Source organism: Takifugu rubripes, chromosome 13 (assembly GCF_901000725.2).
Source record: "Takifugu rubripes chromosome 13, fTakRub1.2, whole genome shotgun sequence".
Lineage (NCBI taxonomy): Eukaryota > Metazoa > Chordata > Actinopteri > Tetraodontiformes > Tetraodontidae > Takifugu > Takifugu rubripes.
Genome location: NC_042297.1, coordinates 15462598 through 15481429, shown reverse-complemented (window position 1 = coordinate 15481429; position 18832 = coordinate 15462598). Strand labels below are relative to the sequence as shown.

Here is an 18832-nt window from a genome sequence, read left to right as displayed (position 1 = left end):
CTGGCTTTACAAAAGAAGGTTACTTTTACTCTCAGAGGTGGACTACAGATGATGCAAGTTTGTTATTGTGACGGACAAATTCAGATGTCATTTGTGGATTTTTTTTTTTCTTGTCACGACTGTCAAAAATTGTATTTACCAATTCGATAAACAGGTGTTTGTTTCATAAAATGGATGGAAATTTCAGAAAGACTTTGATGATTCTTCTCTTACTCACATTCAATCGAACATTAAAACATGTAAGAAATATGGAAGCATTCAAAATAATGAGCAAATAATTCAAAACATGTGGAACATTGAGCTGAAGCAGCTACCCAGAATGGACGAGCCACAGTGTTGTTTCGTATTAAGGTCGCCTTTTGTTCACACTAGGACCATAAAGATGAAAAGAAATGGAGGCAAGTTCAGATAAACACAGCAGAAGTGTAAAATTTGTTGTCACGGACGACCTCATGCATTTCTCCCCTGCTCCAGCTCTCCACAGATCCCTGTAGGCCGGTGTGTGAGGGCTCTGAGCGCACTCTCTTCCCCTCGTCATGGCGTGTTGGCAGGAGCTGTTTTGCTCCCAGGCCTCGGTTACTCTCTTTGGCACAGTGACGCACGGATGGCGCACACACACTCTGACCACTGCAGACCTGGTTACGCGCATGGGCCCAGGCGGTGTCACGAGCCCAAGCATGTGCTCTGATGTCACATATGTCTGGCTGAATTTATTTGTTCCGCTATAATTTTGACTTTGCTTTGCAGCCTTTCTCTCTCTTGTTCACATCGTCTGCCTGCTTTTGTTTGAGAGTTTGAGCGATTTCTGCAAGGTGTGTGACGCTGGTGAGAAACGAGGACAGGTCACTAAGGAAGAAGTGTCCTATCCATTTTCCGTAATCTCTGTATTTTTAAACCGCTGACATCATTCTGGGGCATTTGGGGAATGAGTTCCAGGACAGGTTCAGTTTCCAGCGAGCTGCTCAGTGTCTTCCCTTGGCGTGTGTGCATTCCCGTATTCTTGAATTTCCGCACTATCTGGTGAGGTAGGAGAGATGTCACTGCAGACAGAATAAAGGTCAGGGCGTACCCTGGAGCGCTGTTTGAAAAACAATGAATGTGAGTGCGTGACTGATTAGAAAGGGTTGGGTTTGGGGATGCGTGTGGAAGAGATATGTAGCATTATCTGGGCCTTGTTTGACCACACAGCTTTTCCTTCTTGATGCTGTGGTTACTGCGTTCCACACTGCACATGTGGAGTTTGCTTTATGCTGCATTTTCCTATCCTAAATTAAAAGACTTTACAGAGGAAAAGCATGCCACAGAATGGACCCATGACCTGTCGGAATGGGACGTGATGTCACTGTTTGCATGTTGGTGATATAAAAGATAAAGACTTTGGACTTCAGGAATATTCAGGAAGTTCACTGCTGTACATCATGCTCCCAAGAAACTGGACACGTGGACCATTGATAAATGAGATTTCAAGCTCACTGTTTGAATAAAATCTGTAATCCTTAAACCTTGTGTAATAAACAACTCCACTGTAAGATATTTTACATTTCCCAGCTCGCTCTGAAGCAACTTGGCATCCGACCACACAAACCGTAGCTCGGGAGAGAATATTTCTTCGCCACCCGGACCGCGTGCAGGCTGTATCGTACCGTGGCCTCTCTGTTATAATGCATATTTTGCCAGAAGGGGCCAAATACCCGGCCGGTCAGTGATGTTTTCTAACATTTTGCCGATGCAAGAACATCTGATTAGTTCCAGTGGTGTGCAAAAAGTGGGGATGCAGTATCTTGTTCCAACAGAAGCACAGCAGGAGGCACATCTGATTGTCACCATGGAAATAGTGCCCTTCCCTCTACGTCATGACCTTCCTCTGTGTTCCACCACAGATTCGTGTCAGTTCTGTCGTCATGCACAGCATCAACATCCCACCGTGGCCTCATCACGGTTCCCCCCAGCTTGTGGCATTTGCCTCCATCACCTATCCTTTATGAAATCTGACCCCTTTCTCTTCATAAAACCCTTTGCGAACCATCTTAAAGCTCGAAGATTGGCTGATCCATTCATCAGTTTCTGTCCATTTTGATCATCATTGTTAATATCGACCTACAAATGGACGCTCTTTGACAAACGTTATTGTATTAAACGTTATTTACTCCGATTAACTCTAAAGGATGCAACAACTTCTCGGCACCAATTCCATGTATATTGCGTAAAAAAGTTAAACAGATGATGAAACCTTTCGCAGTCAAACCTAAGCAGAAAATTACAGATGCATTACAGATAGAAAATTTATAGGAAAAAAGCAGGTGTTATAATATGTTATGTATAATGTACATAAAAAGAAGATATAATATAGATGAGTTCATGTAAAATGTATACTCAGCTATGGTGAAGAATTCTCATCAAATTTGGTTGAAAAGTTGAAAAACATCCCAGTTGATGTGAATATCCAAGCAAATATCTGCCTCGATGGACTTTTATGCACGGATGTCTGTGTGAGAGCATATTCTTTACAGGATGTTTTTGTTCTGGCAGGTTGGTCTTCCCTGTGAGCATTCCACCAGACAGAAAGAGAGAGGGAATGAAAGAAAGAAAGAAAGAGAGAGCGAGACAGAAATACAGAGAACGAGAGGACACACTGGGACAAACTGATCACCAGTGGCCTAGTTTCCCTCAGCTATGCCAGTGAGTCAACTGAAGTCTTCTGCCTGGCTGACTCTGTGTTTGGATGAGATGTGTTTGGAGCCAGAATACACACCGATGCAGTTATTTTTCTAAATGGATGGGCTACAATCACATTAACACACAGGACGGCTGTGGAGTTTTTCTTTAGTTGGGAGGGGTGGGGGGCTGTTGGACTATGGTTATTTTTTCTTCACTCTGATTACTTCATTTTGCCTACAACATTAAAGCAAAACACAGAATGACCATCAGAATGACTGAACTGCAGTCGTTTTCCCTTTCATCTCTGTCATTTTTAGCTACTTTCTCTACTACAAAGGTGTTTTCTGGATTACTATTTGCTTTATGATTCACGCCATCTTGCCTTGCCCATTTTGTGTCATTGAAATGACTGGTGAGTGTTATTGTACCCCATATAGTGAACTAAAAATATCCCCCTGACCAGTGTAGTGAACAGCTGATGGAAATCAGAGCTATGGTGCTATAAGAAGAGCCACATGAAGCTTATCTATTATGAGTAATTGACTGACCTTTGCATGCAAACATACAAAGCGCCATTATTAGTAAGCTAGTTGAGTTGGTTTTCAGCACTTTTTGAGCACTTTTTGTTCATGTGTGCCTCAGAAAGGGTGTTATTGCATGTGCTCAACAAATGCAGCCAACACTGGTGAGGTTAGGACTTGTCGGCTGCTGTCACTGTGTGAAGTATTAGTGGAAGTGAATTGGTCGAGGTGTTTGCAGGGTCAGTTGTTGATTCGTCTGTAACCTGGTTACAGATTTGACGGCCCCATTGTCATCGATTCCTTCAGCGCAGATCAAATTTAAGTAGCCCCGCATGAAGGAGAATTATTCCCTTTGAGGTAGCGCACATGCAGCGTGGCCGGCCGGCGTGGGGCGAGGCCGAAGTGTCGCGAGGTGCCATTTAACACATGACGGGAGCTCAGCGTGTGTGAGACACAGACTGTCTGTCTGGTACATGGTGTGCGTCTACACTCGTGGCAGCTCCCCTTAATCGGCGTTAATGAAGAACATTGATTCATCTCCACGTTCATCTTCATTTAATTCACACTTTTCGACGGGGACATAAATCCAGACCAGACCAGACGCCACCAGTGGCAAGACAACACGCTTCACTCCCTCACTCCCTCAAAAAATAAAAAATAAAACCTCATCCTCTGTAAAGTTCCTGCAGAGGTCTTTGCTTTGCATGAAATACTCATTTTATCCACAGGCAGAGACGTTTTAATGGAGCATTTGTCAAGAGCTGTGCTACAGCAAAGGGATCTAAAGATTGTCGGCATACATGGTGGCCATGCAGGTTTTCCCTATAAGCGCTATTAGGAAATCCATCCCAAGGCTCCCTGCATCCTGGTCCCAGCTCTAGGGTGGAGGAAGCTGTTTACTCTTTCTATCTCTCACTGCTGACGTCGGCGCGCTGAACAATGTCATCCAATTTCCTGTTTTCCACTTAGTGGAAAGCCACTCTTCCAGTGTGTGTGGTGCAGCGTGTGTGCGCCTATGAGCATGAGACAGAAAAGCCGGTGGGCTGACGGCGTACAGGAGGAGATCTATAGGGCCGGATACACTGGGAGCAGGATATAGGGTCACAGGCTAGTCTGCCATGTAAATACATTGCACGTAGTGAATGAGAGTATTTGGAAAATGGCAGACTGTCCTGAATGCCACTGGAGAAGGTTGGGGACGCCCAGTCCTCGGCTGCTCTTGGTTTAGCTTAAACTCCCATGAAAACGGTGCAATAATATGATGTCAGACAGTTTTCCAAAGAACAAGAGAATGGCTTTTGTTTAGCGATCCGCAGATAAACCGGGAGTAGGAGCAGCAAGACCCCAAAGAAAAGGAACATTCATCAATGATAACAGAAATTGCATCATACAAACATAAGTTATACACTGAAGGAGGAACTTGGGGTTGAAGAGGGTTGCAAAAAGCCTTGCAGAGGAAACAGTTAGAGAGCTGGCTAGGGCAGCTAAAATAACACCACGTTGAAGTTTCCCAATGGTTGGCTGAAATTAAATGAGCTGAGCTGTCAGCTGATGTGCTGTGGGTCATCGCTGATTAGCCGAGCCTGAATCTGCAGCCTGACAGGACTAATACCGACTTCATTGGGTGTGTAACATAATACCATAAAGTATTTACCGTATTCCTTCCCTGCACACGTAATGCCACTCTGGAATTGTGGGTGTGGCCTCTGGCATCTTTTGTCACTGAGCAGGACATTTTGGAATCTTTTTAGCCTGTCTATTTTTAGACGTGTATTGTTTGATATTAATATGATGCAAAGTGCAAGTTTGTGGCAGTGATAAATAAATAAATAAATTGACGTAAGAGATTCATTCTGTGTATGTGCAGTGGCTAGATTCATGCCACAAGAAGGATCAGCGCCATGTTTTTTATTCAGTCACAACACACAGCTTGATAAAGCCAGTGTTGACAGCATTTTATCAGCACTTGTTTAGCACTTTCCGAGCCTCGATGATATGCAACACTGCAAGCTGTCAGAGGCAGCTTCATCTTCCGGCCTTCCTTTTTGCTCCGTCTCTCCATTGCCCAACTTCGTTTTCCGCTTTTGTGGTCAGTGATGACTAAAAAAAACATCAATTGCTGCATTTTCCCACAATGCTCCACATGCGTATCTGCATTGCAATCTTAAATCCATCCTTTGCGTGATCCGTCGCATGTTTATTCCAGATTCAAAGCACATTTTCCTGCCACCACCATGTGCACGGATGTAGATGATTTGAGAGTTCCTTGATCCTTGTTTTATCCTAGCACTTTGCGAAGGGTAATGTGACCCCCCACATGGCTGAATTTTTAGATTTTGCAATGCCTGCGGGGTTCGGCGGTTGAACAGGCAGAACCAGCAAAGTTTGTCAGTTGTGGTTTAGCCCTGGCCCCTCCTCATTAGGCCCAGCAGGAAAAGAAGCACGTGGCCGTCTTACTGTGGCTGCTGGAGCACAGCCCGGTCCACAACCTGCAGCCCTTACACCCAGCACACTGGTAACAGCCGGGTGACAACACACCCACTTCCCAAAGGTTGATGCATCCTCAAGTAGTAAAAAAAATAAGGACATGCAAAGAAAGAAAGAAAGAGAGAGAAAGAAAGAAAGAAAGAAAGCCTTGTCTGCAGATACAGGCACATCTGAGGGTGCATACTACACAAGCAATAAACGTTACTGACTGAACTATTACTTAATTTAATTGAAAAGGTATCAAATTAAACTATGATGAGTACTGGATTATGTTGCATTAACCTACTTCTTTAATAAAGTACGACTAGCTGTTCAGTGGCAGAGGGAGAGATCGCGCCCGTCAGTGCGCAGCAGCAGAGTGACGAGAGGGCGGGAGGTGGATTACGTAGCAATACTCACTACCTCTGTGTTCCATGCCTGCACGGCATACATGCTCACTCACTTCCTGTGCTTTGTTTGCCTCTGGTTCAGTGCCAACATAATGTTTGCTGGATTCAAATGCTTAGCAGAGTGATTCATCTGTGTGTGTGTGTCTGTTTGAGAGAGGGAAAGGGAGAGAAACGTATGTCGCCTGAAGACGCTGGCTTGCTTCTGGCTTTGTGTGTCTGCATGTGCATGTGGCATTCTGGCCACTGGTGTCACACATACCCAGCCGCAGTTGCACTGTGCTGGTGTTGGTCGGGGAGAAAAGCTTCTCTAGACGGAGATGGATGGTCTCTCATCCCTGTGGTCACACTGCAGACGTCATGAGACCCTGATCTCAAGTAATTACAGACTCTGATGTATTTCTGTGTCATTTCCACGCTGGGATCAACTGAGGAAGACCGTTTTTTTTTTTGCTTTGTTTTGCGTCCGCAAGAAAATGAATGTTTTGAATTGTAAATCAGAACTAATAGAAGTCGGAATGGAACCATTCCCTCTGATACTTGGGGTGTGCCTAATTAAAATCATGTCTGACAACAGAAATAATGGTTCATGTTTGGTCTAAGGCCCTTTGGAAACACGTAAGCCTGTGGCATGTGCATCTGTTGGTGTGTATTCTTGTTTGACGGTGTAATTGCTCAACACATGGATCTTGTATCTGCAGCGCACATGAGCCCATCATGTGATTAGTTCCTTGTGTCTGTGAAAGATCAGATGATCGGCACATCAGGTCGCATTCATCCTGGTCATGCTGCCTGTTTGGAGACAGCTACAACAAACGGCCTAGTGTCATGATGACGTCAATTTGGCTACAACCGTAGGCTAATCAGCTTCCCCCCTTGGTTTATTTCATGGAGCTTTCAAAAGGCTTACAATTTAGCAGCAAGTGATTTATTGCTGCCTGGCATGCTGGAAAAATTCCTCTCTGTATTCCTCCTCACAAGTATAGATTGTTTACGGAGAGGAGGAATTCTAGAGGGATGGTGGTCCGCAAGGGGCCTGGTTGCTATGGTTACTAACCCCTAAGCTGGGTTCCATTTAGCAGGAAGGAAGCTAAATTATTTGCAGACAGAAAAGAGTAAGTTTTAATATGGGGAGAGAATCATGGGTTGAAAATTGCTTTTTTGTGGCTGCAAATCAGGAGGTGAAAATGTTTTTTTGTTTAGTTGACATATTAATGATGAAATGATCCTGTCAGATTTCACTTTTCTTAAAGTGAAACCCCGAAATTCCAAACTCGTGGAGTATAAATGCAATCAGGACTTTCCTTCTGTAGCATGAATGGAGGAGGCTGCATGTGTTATAGCCATTCAGAGTTGATCAGCCTGACCTGCACTCTTATTTTACTGAACAGAATTGCTATCCAGAATTTCTACGTGCTTTATTTTGGTTATAAGTTGAAGGCACGGCATAGCCATGTATTTTCACTGTCAAGACAAATCACTACATGTCAAGTTATTACTGTGGCTTATAACAGCAGGCAGGTGCAACAGCAGGCATGTAACACACTGAAGCGTTTGGATGTGCCATAAAGTTACTTTTTCCCTTTTATTACATTTTCAGTGTTTTGGGGGGGGCAGTTGATAATCTCATATAGGTTTTTAATATACCTATATTAGTATAGATTCCATTCTAAGTAAGGGGACTGCAATATATTTGTTTTAAACCATGTTAAATGTTATTTTTGTTTTGTCCAAATGTGGAAAAAAATCCAAATGAAATGATGTTTCTTTAAATCTGTGTTTTCCTCTTTTGCAGACTACATCAACAGAGGTGCAATTTGGACCAATGAAGTTATTCAAAGACCCACTTCAGGTACAGTGAAACCGATGCTTTGTGGTTGAATGCACCAGGCTTTGTATTCGCAACATAAAAACCAGAAGAGAACAGAATATTGAAATGGGCACGTTGTGAATGAGGCACGGGTTGTCGTGGCAACACAGCCAAACATTTATAACTGAGAACATACCAAAATGAACAGTGCAGTGCAGAGAATCCATGGGCCTTTTTTCTCTACAAATAGGACTCTGTCATACTGAATGGTTCGTTTATGCAGGGTTGTTCCTTTAGCATGTTTTGCTGCTAAAAGCAACAGGTTGTCAGAAAATGTTGGTATTCGAGAAGAAATCTGGTGAATTTTGAGGTTTGGATGAAGAAGACATTTGCCTTTACAAAGGGGCTCAGATGGACTTTGTCTTACTTTACAGATTCAACCGACTTTTATAAGGAAAAACAAAAGATTGCTTTGCTTTAAAACAAACAATTCACCTACTTATCACATGTAGTGATTGTTATGCAATTTAATCAGGTCAACGATTGTTAGCTATTGGCTGTTTTTGAAAAAAGAAAAAGACATGCCTGTAAAGTCCAGGCAACTATGTATAGTTTGTGGAAGCCGCTATAAAGTTCACACATTCTCAGTCTCACGCTGAGAAATACTACAAGAAATGACTCACTACTAATGAGTAGCTTATAAACTGGATCTGTGGGTTCTGTGAATGAATTTTCTTTAATTGAATATACTAGAGAGGCAAGCTCATAAGCGAAGAGTCGACGCTTCCGCTTCGCTCAGGATCCCTCCAAAATGATTCATTTTTAAACGTGACCGCAGTAGGAAAACCAGCTAGAGAGATATCCCCTTCCTGTTTTTGTCACTCACAGCTGATCCTGTCATGCCCTCCTGCTCTCAACTCCTCCTCATTCTCGTAGCTCACAGGATCTGGCCGGGCTGCTCTTCGTTTGCAACAATGATGTTTTCTAGACAGAACGATGAGATCCTGCCAAAATGATCCCCCCCACCCCCCAGCCCCCTACTCCACCCCCATCTCTTGTCGTCCTTTTTGCTGCATTCTCAGCCTGTTGAATCCTCACTTTTGAAGTGTTTCAGCTTGGCTTGACTCTCAGATGAGCTCTGTTTGTTTATTTCTTTTGTAATGGGGTGTGTTAGCACTGAGAGAAGCGAATCAGTCTGAGAACAGGCATGCAAAAGACCTTATCTACATCCATACTACCCCCACCCCCCATTACCCCCATCCCCCCACCTCTGCTGGAATGTTGACTTTTCTACCAACATCCCAATGTGGAATTCTGATCTAATTCCATGTGCGTACCAAACATAGCTCCAGGACACTGTGGTGATGTATTTATGACCAAGACACTTATTAGCAAGAGCAGCCGTATGCGCGGTATGGTTTGTATTAGCTGTACCTTTCTCACTGGTCACAGTTCTCTGCTCCTGGCCCCGAAGCTGCGTTTAGCTAGTCTTTAGAATGAGTCAAAAGGGCAATTGTCAAAACAGCTGAGGCCCTCTCCCCTCATTGCGTGTGGAACAGGAAAATCGTGCCTTTATGCCCTAATTCAATTTCTCATACGTGATGCAAACTGAAGACCGGTGAACAAACTTTCCCTTCTTTACATTGGTTCCGACCCACGGCAACAGACAGCGGTGACGTGTGTTTGAAAGTGTGACTCATGACTCTGATCCTGGATGCGGGCCAATTTCAGGTCCAGTATTTACCCCAAGTACGAGGTTATAAAGAAAAAATTCTGGAGATGGATAGATAAATGGAGAGAGAGAGAATGTGCTCTCAGTGGCAGCACTCTGCCTCAGCCCTGGAAGAGGGGCGGGAGGGGCTGCAGCCAGTCAAGGCCACCTCGACTAATTGTGTCATAGATCATAGCAGGGGACAATAAAATCTCTGACGCACTCAAGTACAGTACAAGGGGAGCCTGATCAATCAGGGGCTGAAGGCCCGGGTTCACTGTCCACTCTGCAGCAGTGGCTGATTAAAAAGACGGGTGCAAACGAGCATGGAGACATCAGCGAAGTGTCGACAGCGCGGCGCTCTTCATGTACGGATGCAGCAAAAAGCCCATTAGTCTGCAGTCCTCTGGGCGCTCAAACTGCTTTAATTTCCATGTTATTGTGATGGATAAATTAAGCTTTCTGCCATCCGGTGCAGTCGTAAATTATTTAATTGCTTACATTTGCTTACTAAGCTATTCATTTCTTGATTGTTTTCTTTTTACAGGTACTTTTAGTTTTTGCCAAAGAGGACAGTCAGAGTAATGGCTTCTGCTGGGCGTGTGAGAAGGCCAACTTTAGGTGCAACATGGCACGAACACCTGAGTCAGCCCTTGAGTGCTTCTTGGAGAAGCATCATGACCTTGTCATCATAGACCACAGACATTCCAGACACTTTGACGCTGAAGCACTATGCCGGTAAGGCGGCTCTTTTGTAATCAGTGTTTTACAGTGATGCTGAATGCAATTGTCCCACTTTTAGAGTTAGTTCTTGAAACATTTGGACCTAGTTGATGTTTCACCTGGAGTTTGTGTAACCACAGGAGAGCCACGACACGCAGCTTTTATTATCAGGGCTTAAGAAAATATATTTAAAGAAATCAGTGTAGCAGCAGTAGTTAGACATGTCTGACTACTGTCTGTTGTAGACATAAGTACTTCCGTCCCACTCTAAAAAGGAGCTTTTAAGCTGGATTCCAGCCATTTATTTATTTAATATATAACCCCAATGGCTTAAATGGCTTTAGGCATGGTTTCATCAGGTTTACCTGAGTGGTTAATCCATATTCAGCTCACAAACCAGAGTAAGTTTTTTGCTCTTAAAGGTAATGACCAACCACAATGTTGTGTCAGCAAAGGCATTATTTTCCATGTCTGTGGAATGTCAAAATATGCAATGTGGAACTTTATTGGAATGTGCAGAAACACTATGTGGATAATTTGTATCTAAACGTTAATTTTGTCAATTTTGTAATATTAAAATGGCCGCCTTAGATGATTCTAAAACCCTCTGCTTGCTTTTTTTAATAGCTGTGTTACAGTTACGGTCAAATTCAAGTGTGGTTTATTTCAATGGTAAAACTGTGAAATCAAACGGTGGTATAACGGTGGTCCCTTAGTAATGTTAAATATTGTTAAATGCTAACGTGTGGTCTGGGGTCCATAACCTTGTTTCTGAAAACTTCTCAGCTGTGCGTCTTTGCGCGCGCTTGACAAAAATCTATGACTCCATAGGGGCATAGAGCCAGCTCACTTTGGCCCAGCTAGCCCTGTATGCTACAGAGCAGAGACATGTGCATGAAAAATGAGTGGTGTCTGGCCATACAGCTCGCTATCTTTAGCCCCTGTCTAAACAAAAAACACATTTAGAAATATTCATTTGCCCTGCCCAGCATGTACGAAAACTCCATTCATTTTGGCCAATCCATATGTTCAGTGTTCACGCACAGGCTGCAATGGGGAACTAAAGGGCCTTTATGGCCACTGGCAGGGGAAAACCACAGGCGGATGAGTGGCCCTGTACACTGCATTCTTTAGGAGGCCTAGTCCCTCTCACAGAGCTCCACCACTGGGTTCTGCCTGAACTGTGAGATTTGGAGCGTGAAAAAGTGAAAAATACATTGATTTGATGCCACATGCTTTTCTACCAGCCTGCTTGCCGGCTAAAAAGCCCCCCTCTGTTTACATTCAGGTCAATTAGAGCGGTCAACTTCTCAGAAAACACTGTGATCGTCGCTGTTGTGAAAAGGTAGGTGAAGCTCGTTTTCTTCTTTTCTTGCCCTTATTAGGCTGTTCAGTAATTAGAGACATTAAAATAATTACAGAGAAACTGCAGACGATCAGGATTTAATTAAAAAAAACATGACTTTTTTGCTGCTAATGTGCTCTCTCCTCCTTAAGGCCAGACAGAGAGGAGGCCTCTGTGATGCCCTTGATCAATGCCGGCTTTAATCGGGTGAGAAATGGCGTGTATGATTTTATTCTTCTGCTGCCTGTATGTAGGGCTTAGTGCTTTTTTAACATATAGGTTGTGTGTTGTTTGACCTTCAGAGATATGTGGAGAATGCCAACATGATGGCCTGCTATAATGAATTGCTACAGCTGGAGCACGGTGAGGTGCAATCACAGTTCAAGCTAAGGTGAGTATTTCACCTCACACTTACATGGTCAGTCCGGCACAACCTATATAGAAAGCTGAAGATTCAAATGTTCATCTTCACACTAACGTTAACAATGGTTCTGTTGCTGCTGTCTTGCTGCAAGGGCTGGAAATGCTATTTTCACAGCCTTAGAACAAAGCCAAGAGGGCATAGAGATCACGTCTGAAGATCAAATAATTCAGGTGAGCAGTCGTCTCGAAAATACGTCAATGCCCTCGACTTTCTTTAGTTCTTCTCTTTCTGTCATTCTCTTCTGTTTTTAGCATCTGCTCAAAGTCTTGTGATCCCAGATCTGCTCTGCAGTGGATGCGGTCCCGATCCCTCTGAATAGATCTTTTTGTTCAGCCCAGTGCGCTGTCGTGTTCCCTCGCTTTATGTTTTTCACGAGACAAATGTTTGTTTGTTTTTTAAATAATTATTATTTCCAGGCAGTGACAGATGTGAATGTTATATTTGTTGGGGGTGAAAGTTGCTAATGGTACATTTTACTTTACAGTATGTGAACCCAGCCTATGAGTCCATCATGGGCTACCAACAAGGGGAGCTAATAGGGAAGGAAATAATAGAAGTGCCTAAAAGTGAGAAGAATAAGCCTGATCTCCTTGAAACAATAAACTCCTGCATTCGGAAAGGAAAGGTAAAATGATTTCATGAAATTACAGCATCTTTTACACTTTTTGGACAGGCTACCACCTCTGTTATGGATTTACGCAAGTGCTCGTCTTGCAGATAGGCCCTATTTCTCTTGAATTGGCTGCGTCGGTACTGTAGATCACTGCTCCTGCCTTCCTGTGTGTGCATCCATGCGCGCATGTGCGTCCATGCGTGCTGTGAATCTGCCGCGTGGAACCATTCTGTTTCATGTACATAAGGACAGTGCTTGACGGCTGTGCTGTAATCTTACTACACAGAGAGCGAAGGTCAGACACAGACGGACTAACAGCAGGAAAGGCCTTTTTTAACTACCACAGCAGTCTGTAGGTGGGGGCACATGGAACAAAGCATGCTGCTCCCCAGGAGTGCCCCCCTCCAGACCCTCAGAAGTAAAGTAGCTCAACCGGAACCACAAACGCCACCATGCAGCAGCCGTTCGGTCGCACTTTCTTAATTTTATTTCCAATAAAAATTTCTGTTGTTTGCATCTCTTTGTTTGGACGGTTAAATTGCAGGAGTGGCAGGGGATTTATTACGCCAAAAAGAAGAATGGAGATAGCGTTCAGCAAAATGTGAAAATCACACCTGTGATTGGACAGGGAGGGTGAGTGACCACGAGGCCTGAAGCGTCGGTGACCATCACAGGAAGTGTAGTGAAACATGATTGCCGCACCTCATCCCCTCTAATGTTGCCTCTTTTTTTCCTCCACAGAAAAATCAGACACTATGTGTCTCTCAAATGGCCTTTAAATGATAATAATAAGGTGATGCTTGATCCCAGTTTTCCTTCATTTTTTAATGACTGAAAAGAGGTTTCTGGATGGGTCGTAACGGGTTTCTCCTCTGTGTCCCTGCAGAGCGATAAAACCAGTGAACGCGTCCAAGCAGAGTCTCAGACAGGTAAGAGCCATCCTCATATTATCCTTGCGCAAACATTCCAGGGGATTCTTCTTAAAGGCCGTGAAGTCTTGTGGATTCGAGCAGGGGTCCTTTTCTACGGCATCATCGGCATTCGTGAGACAAGCTGTTATTGCTTCACTTGTGATCTGTCACAAGGTTAACATTAAGTTCCAGTGAGGAATGAAAGATACTCAGTCCTTGCTGATTATTTGCAAGAGCCAAATATTTCCAAGATGGTAATAACAATAAGTTCTTGATAGTCGCAGGAATCTGAACAGTGAAAACTCACGGCGTTTGGAAACCGTTGCACCACACCAGTAAATCATTGTGTTCCTTAATCATGACCCAACGTTTTCCAGTCCTGGTTTATCTAGCTCAAACATCCCTCCAGTGAAACCAGTTCTGTCTTTTGTTAGCCTTGAAAGGGTTGCCCGTGCGTTTTATTTTGTCTGAAGTGGACCCTTGTTCTCTGCTTTATGGTGGTATCGACTGTAAAGTCAAATCACATCTGCAAGTGATTTCAAAACGGGCTGAATGCCTGACAGCCAAAAATAAAATAAAAAAAATTTAAAAACAGGCATCGTGTCTCACCTGCACTCGTGTCCTCTCAACAAATGAGATGAAGTGACTTTGAAATCTTGACTTTTGTTCCTGAAGCTTTGCAGGATTGTCCAATGGGGTATATTTTGCAGTAAATCTTACAAAATACCCCCGCGCCCTCTGAAGCATAGGGGCTCATAAGATTAACTATGCCTGTAATCTTTCAACCATCCAACAGCGGTGAGTCAGCACAGGCCTTTTCTTTCCTTCCCTGGCCTGAAAAAATATCTCCATTTGTTTTATTTTATTTTATCTGGATGTTGGTGTTCGTGTATTCAAACCTGAAGGCATCTTTAAGGGGAAGAGTCTGTTTCTAAAGGCAGGGAAGCCTCCGTCACTTGACGCAAACTTGCCTTTACGGTGTATAACGTTTTTCAACAAATCGCACATGTATTAGTGTTAATCATGCCTAGAAATGGCGCCCCTCCTGCCTTAAGATATTCTCTTTATGTATGTGTAAGAAATATGAAATGCTTCTCTGTGGCAGTGTTAATTTTTTTTCCCATATTTAGTAGAATATTGTGTTTTAGTGCGATCCCTACTTTTTCCTCTTCAGTAATATTACTTGTGAGATGTGAGATTTTCCTTGAACTTAAATGATCTAACACAAGGTGCTTTCTGGTCCCCAGACATCCACTCGAGTAAGCACAAAGACCGGAGGAAAGGCTCTCTCGACGTCAGGTCCACGTCTCGGGGGAGTGACGGTGAGGGCGAAGATGCTTCTGTTGGTTTATAAAACCTTGTAGAGTGTCTTTGTGTTGATTGGACATTCATTAGAGAACCAGATACATTTTTGCTGTTGTTCAAACTTGAGATTATTTTTCCTTTGCATTGCTTCTGCCCTTCCAGGAAGCTCGCAGCGAAGGCACTCATCGATGGCCCGAATCCACTCGATGACCATAGAGGCTCCCATTACCAAGGTGGGTTCCCCAGACTCATTATCATATGCTCTTAAAGTTCTGTCATATCACAGCACTTTTGTAATAAATCCTTTTATGTCAAGAATAAACGTTTGATTTATGACTCTGCCAAAACTGCCATGGGAACATATGATGTGTGAGAGAGGCTTGTGGATACACAGGACATGTTAGGATTGTTTCATTTCATGCACAAGAAAGTGGCAGCCTGCTTAGCTGGAAACGCACAAGTTCCCCCGAGATGGGTCACATGGCATACTGTGGTTCCTCTGTTGTATCATTTGACTGTGCAATCATCCCCTGAAGGCACGTCCTCTTAAGAATAAAGCTCTGATAGGACTGTTGTCTTCATGCGTGTTAGACAGAGCTAAGCACACATTTTGAAGTACATATGACTTTTACTTATCCAGCCTTGTTTTTCTAACACAGTGTTCATATTATGCACTTGTGTTATTTATTCTAGTCCAGTTCAACAACGTCTTAGTTTAGAATGAGCGGACGGAGGGCTTGATATGAAGTTCTACAGTGCCGCCTTGATAGTCTGTTGGCTGTAAACTGAAGCCAACAGTAGGTTAACTTAGCAAGAGAGTGGAAACAGGAGGGGCTGGGGTCTGTCTCAAATTAAAATCATTCCACATACGTCAAACTGAGGTTAAGCTCAGTGCTATCGTGGCTCAGCTAAGCTCGCTACCTCCCTGCACTTTCATCCTTCACAAGACGCACATATGAGAAACCCTTTGGGAGAAAGTGAATAAATCAGAACCTGAAAAGCCCCCCCCCCCCCCTCCAACATCGTACTGATTTATTCAAGGTGTTTCAACTCAACAGAAACAACTTTATTGACTCCGAGGAGGGATCATTTGCAGCTTAACCCATCTGCAGACACGCATTAACAACTAGCTTGTACTCAGAGTCCCAGATCAGCAAAAACAGGTTAATGAAGGAAAGAAAGAGACATTTTATTCAAAAATCCAAATAAATGAAGTCACATTTTTATAATCACATGTCCTTTAAATTAGGCAGTTCGGAATTTAATACGGTAACTTGATTATAGAGCAAGTCAAAGATATGAGAGTCATCCTTAAAGGTAGATTGCAATGAGGTGTATATCTTTCTTTATATCTTCAATCTTCTGAGCACAAAAGTAAGCTCACTTAGAAAGACAAATGAATTTTAAGTGATTTTACCTGAGCTGTATTGGGTTTTTTTCTAAGGATTTGTTCATAATTCCGTGTTAAACAATCCGCACGTCCTTTCTCGTCCAGGTCATCAACATCATTAATGCAGCACAGGAGAGCAGTCCTATGCCTGTAGCGGAGGCTTTGGATCGGGTGCTGGAGATCCTGAGGACCACTGAGCTCTACTCCCCGCAGTTAGGCACCAAGGATGAAGACCCCCATACGAATGACCTCGTCGGGGGGCTGATGACGGTAAGTGGCGATAACCTGTTAATTATAAGACAGAAAGATTCAAGAGCGCCAGTTTAGGGACTTTTCGAGGATTTCGGGCTCATATTTTGGAAAGAGAGAGAGATCTCTGAAGTGGAACGGTTGCCAAGTTGGCAGTCTTGGCAACGACCCCAGAGGAAGCGTTAGATTGTCCTTTGTGCTTCTGTAGGCTGGAGAGGAAAGTCTAGCCCACCCCCACCCCCCCTTCACACTAGTCACACTCACATGAACCTCTTCCTCTCAACTGCACGGGCCTGGAAACATCCTGTATCTGGATCGAATGAAATAATCGCGGCTCACCTCATACGTGAATATTGCAAAAGTGATTTACTGAAGAAACAATGGAAGCCTCAGACGAGCGTGGATCCAGTGGATTTTAAGTGATGTGACTGTTCGCTCACACACACACACACACGCACGCGCACACACACACACACACACACACACACACGCGCACACACACACACACACACGCACGCACACACACACACACACACACACACACACACACACACACACACGCCTCTGGTTTGTGAAAGTGAGGTGTGTTGGGGTCTGAACTCCCAGGAGCCAGTTAGGAAGAAGTGCTGTCATCATTGTTGGGGAGAGAGTCTTAAAATATCCAGTGTGTACAGAGGCAGCGCCACCATGAGACAATGCTGGGGTCAAAGATGAACCAGTCCACTCTTCCTTTTTCACTTGTGAAGTAAACATTTCACTCTTTGACACACACCCTAAGTACAGTCTACTGTATAGCTGAGTGCAAGGTTTCCGACAGACACAGGTCTTTTCCAAGGACCCTAAAGGTAATTAAAATCAGCCTTGGCACACCTTTTAGATATCTACATATTTAAAGAGAGAAATTGATATTGACATGAATTTCTATTTATATATATATCTCATAATATAATAATCCCCTAAATATTCACATATCAGAAATGATTATGCATATTCAGAAATGTGCTCATATAGAAAATCTATTATAATACTTAATTAAATCTATTATAATTCTTATCCTAAGTGAGCTTTTGAGAGTTTTTTTTCATGCTCAGCTTTGGTGTTCCTTCTCACTTTTTACATTTTCCTGGTCACAGGACGGGTTACGCAGATTATCGGGAAATGAATACATCTTCTCCACAAAGCGTAAGTTTATTTTCATTGGAAAGAAATGGTGAGATGCTGTTGATGTTTTACCAACATTTCAAAATGTATTATAAAGATGAAGTTCTCTTTAGCTTGTGTGTTTCTTCCATAAGCAGTGAAGTTTGTAACCTCGTTGGTCTGTCGTTCCTCCACCAGAGCCCCACCACATCCCCAGCCACCTGATCACTCCACTCTCGTTAAATGACATTCCTCCTCGAATTGCGCAAACGATGGAGAATGAAGACTCTTGGGACTTTGACATCTTCAACTTGGAGGCAGCGACCATGAAACGGTGAGAAGGCAATGCAATTATGAGGCCTTTTTTGTTATCAGAATGATTTATTTTTTTTCTAATGCTACAACATTATATTGAACTCTCCCACAGAACTTTGACCTACTTGGGCCTGAAGATCTTCTCCAGGTTTGGAGTCTGCGAGTTCCTGAACTGCCCTGAGGCCACTTTGCGCTCCTGGCTGCAAGTGATTGAGGCCAACTACCACTCCAGTAACTCTTACCACAACTCCTGTCATGCCGCTGATGTCCTGCATGCAACAGCATATTTCCTCTGCAAGGAGAGGGTCAAGGTAACAATTGAAACAGCAATTGGGTTTTACAGGATTATCTTTATTGTCACTCGCAATTTAGATTCACACGTTCATACCATTTAATATCTGCTGGTGTGGCAATAAAGTTCCTTCCTTGACTCCTTGGATGCTTGAATTAATTTAACAAGTGGCAGACTTTGGTCTGGGCCTATATTCTCCTCGAGAACCGTGGTGTTGCCAACGGTGTCAGTGGCCCAACACCTGGTTAAGGGCATGACCTAGCTAAGCTGATTACCAAACTGTCTATTTCTGATCTTATGAAGTGGTCTTTCATTGGCTTAACCTGTAAACTCCAAGGTTACATCACCCAAAGAGTTCTCAGAAGGTCTATTGTGTTTAATTAAGTTACTTTATTAAATGTAATTTGGACAATGGTGGAAAGTTGTAATATACAAACAGACTGTTTACTTTTGTCCTGGGATAATTTAACAAATACTGTATAAGTATTTTGAATGCAAATGTGGTCATTTATATAGACGTGTTATTTATTTTTGCATCGTTTTCATTTTGTT

General features: G+C 43.3%; 1 protein-coding gene across 2 annotated transcripts in view; it reads left to right on the top strand.

Moving 5' to 3' along the window:
• Positions 1-18832, top strand: part of pde8a (phosphodiesterase 8A) — a 33789-nt gene that overhangs the window by 10183 nt on the left and 4774 nt on the right. For both annotated transcript variants that reach the window (XM_003969869.3, XM_011610047.2), the window contains exons 2-17: positions 7848-7904; positions 10121-10311; positions 11585-11641; positions 11794-11848; positions 11944-12032; positions 12157-12235; positions 12550-12690; positions 13223-13311; positions 13420-13471; positions 13565-13607; positions 14837-14911; positions 15057-15127; positions 16390-16554; positions 17667-17715; positions 17872-18007; positions 18101-18299. In XM_003969869.3, the coding sequence (XP_003969918.1) occupies positions 7848-7904; positions 10121-10311; positions 11585-11641; positions 11794-11848; positions 11944-12032; positions 12157-12235; positions 12550-12690; positions 13223-13311; positions 13420-13471; positions 13565-13607; positions 14837-14911; positions 15057-15127; positions 16390-16554; positions 17667-17715; positions 17872-18007; positions 18101-18299 (1548 nt within the window). The remainder of the gene's footprint in view (positions 1-7847; positions 7905-10120; positions 10312-11584; positions 11642-11793; positions 11849-11943; positions 12033-12156; positions 12236-12549; positions 12691-13222; positions 13312-13419; positions 13472-13564; positions 13608-14836; positions 14912-15056; positions 15128-16389; positions 16555-17666; positions 17716-17871; positions 18008-18100; positions 18300-18832) is intronic.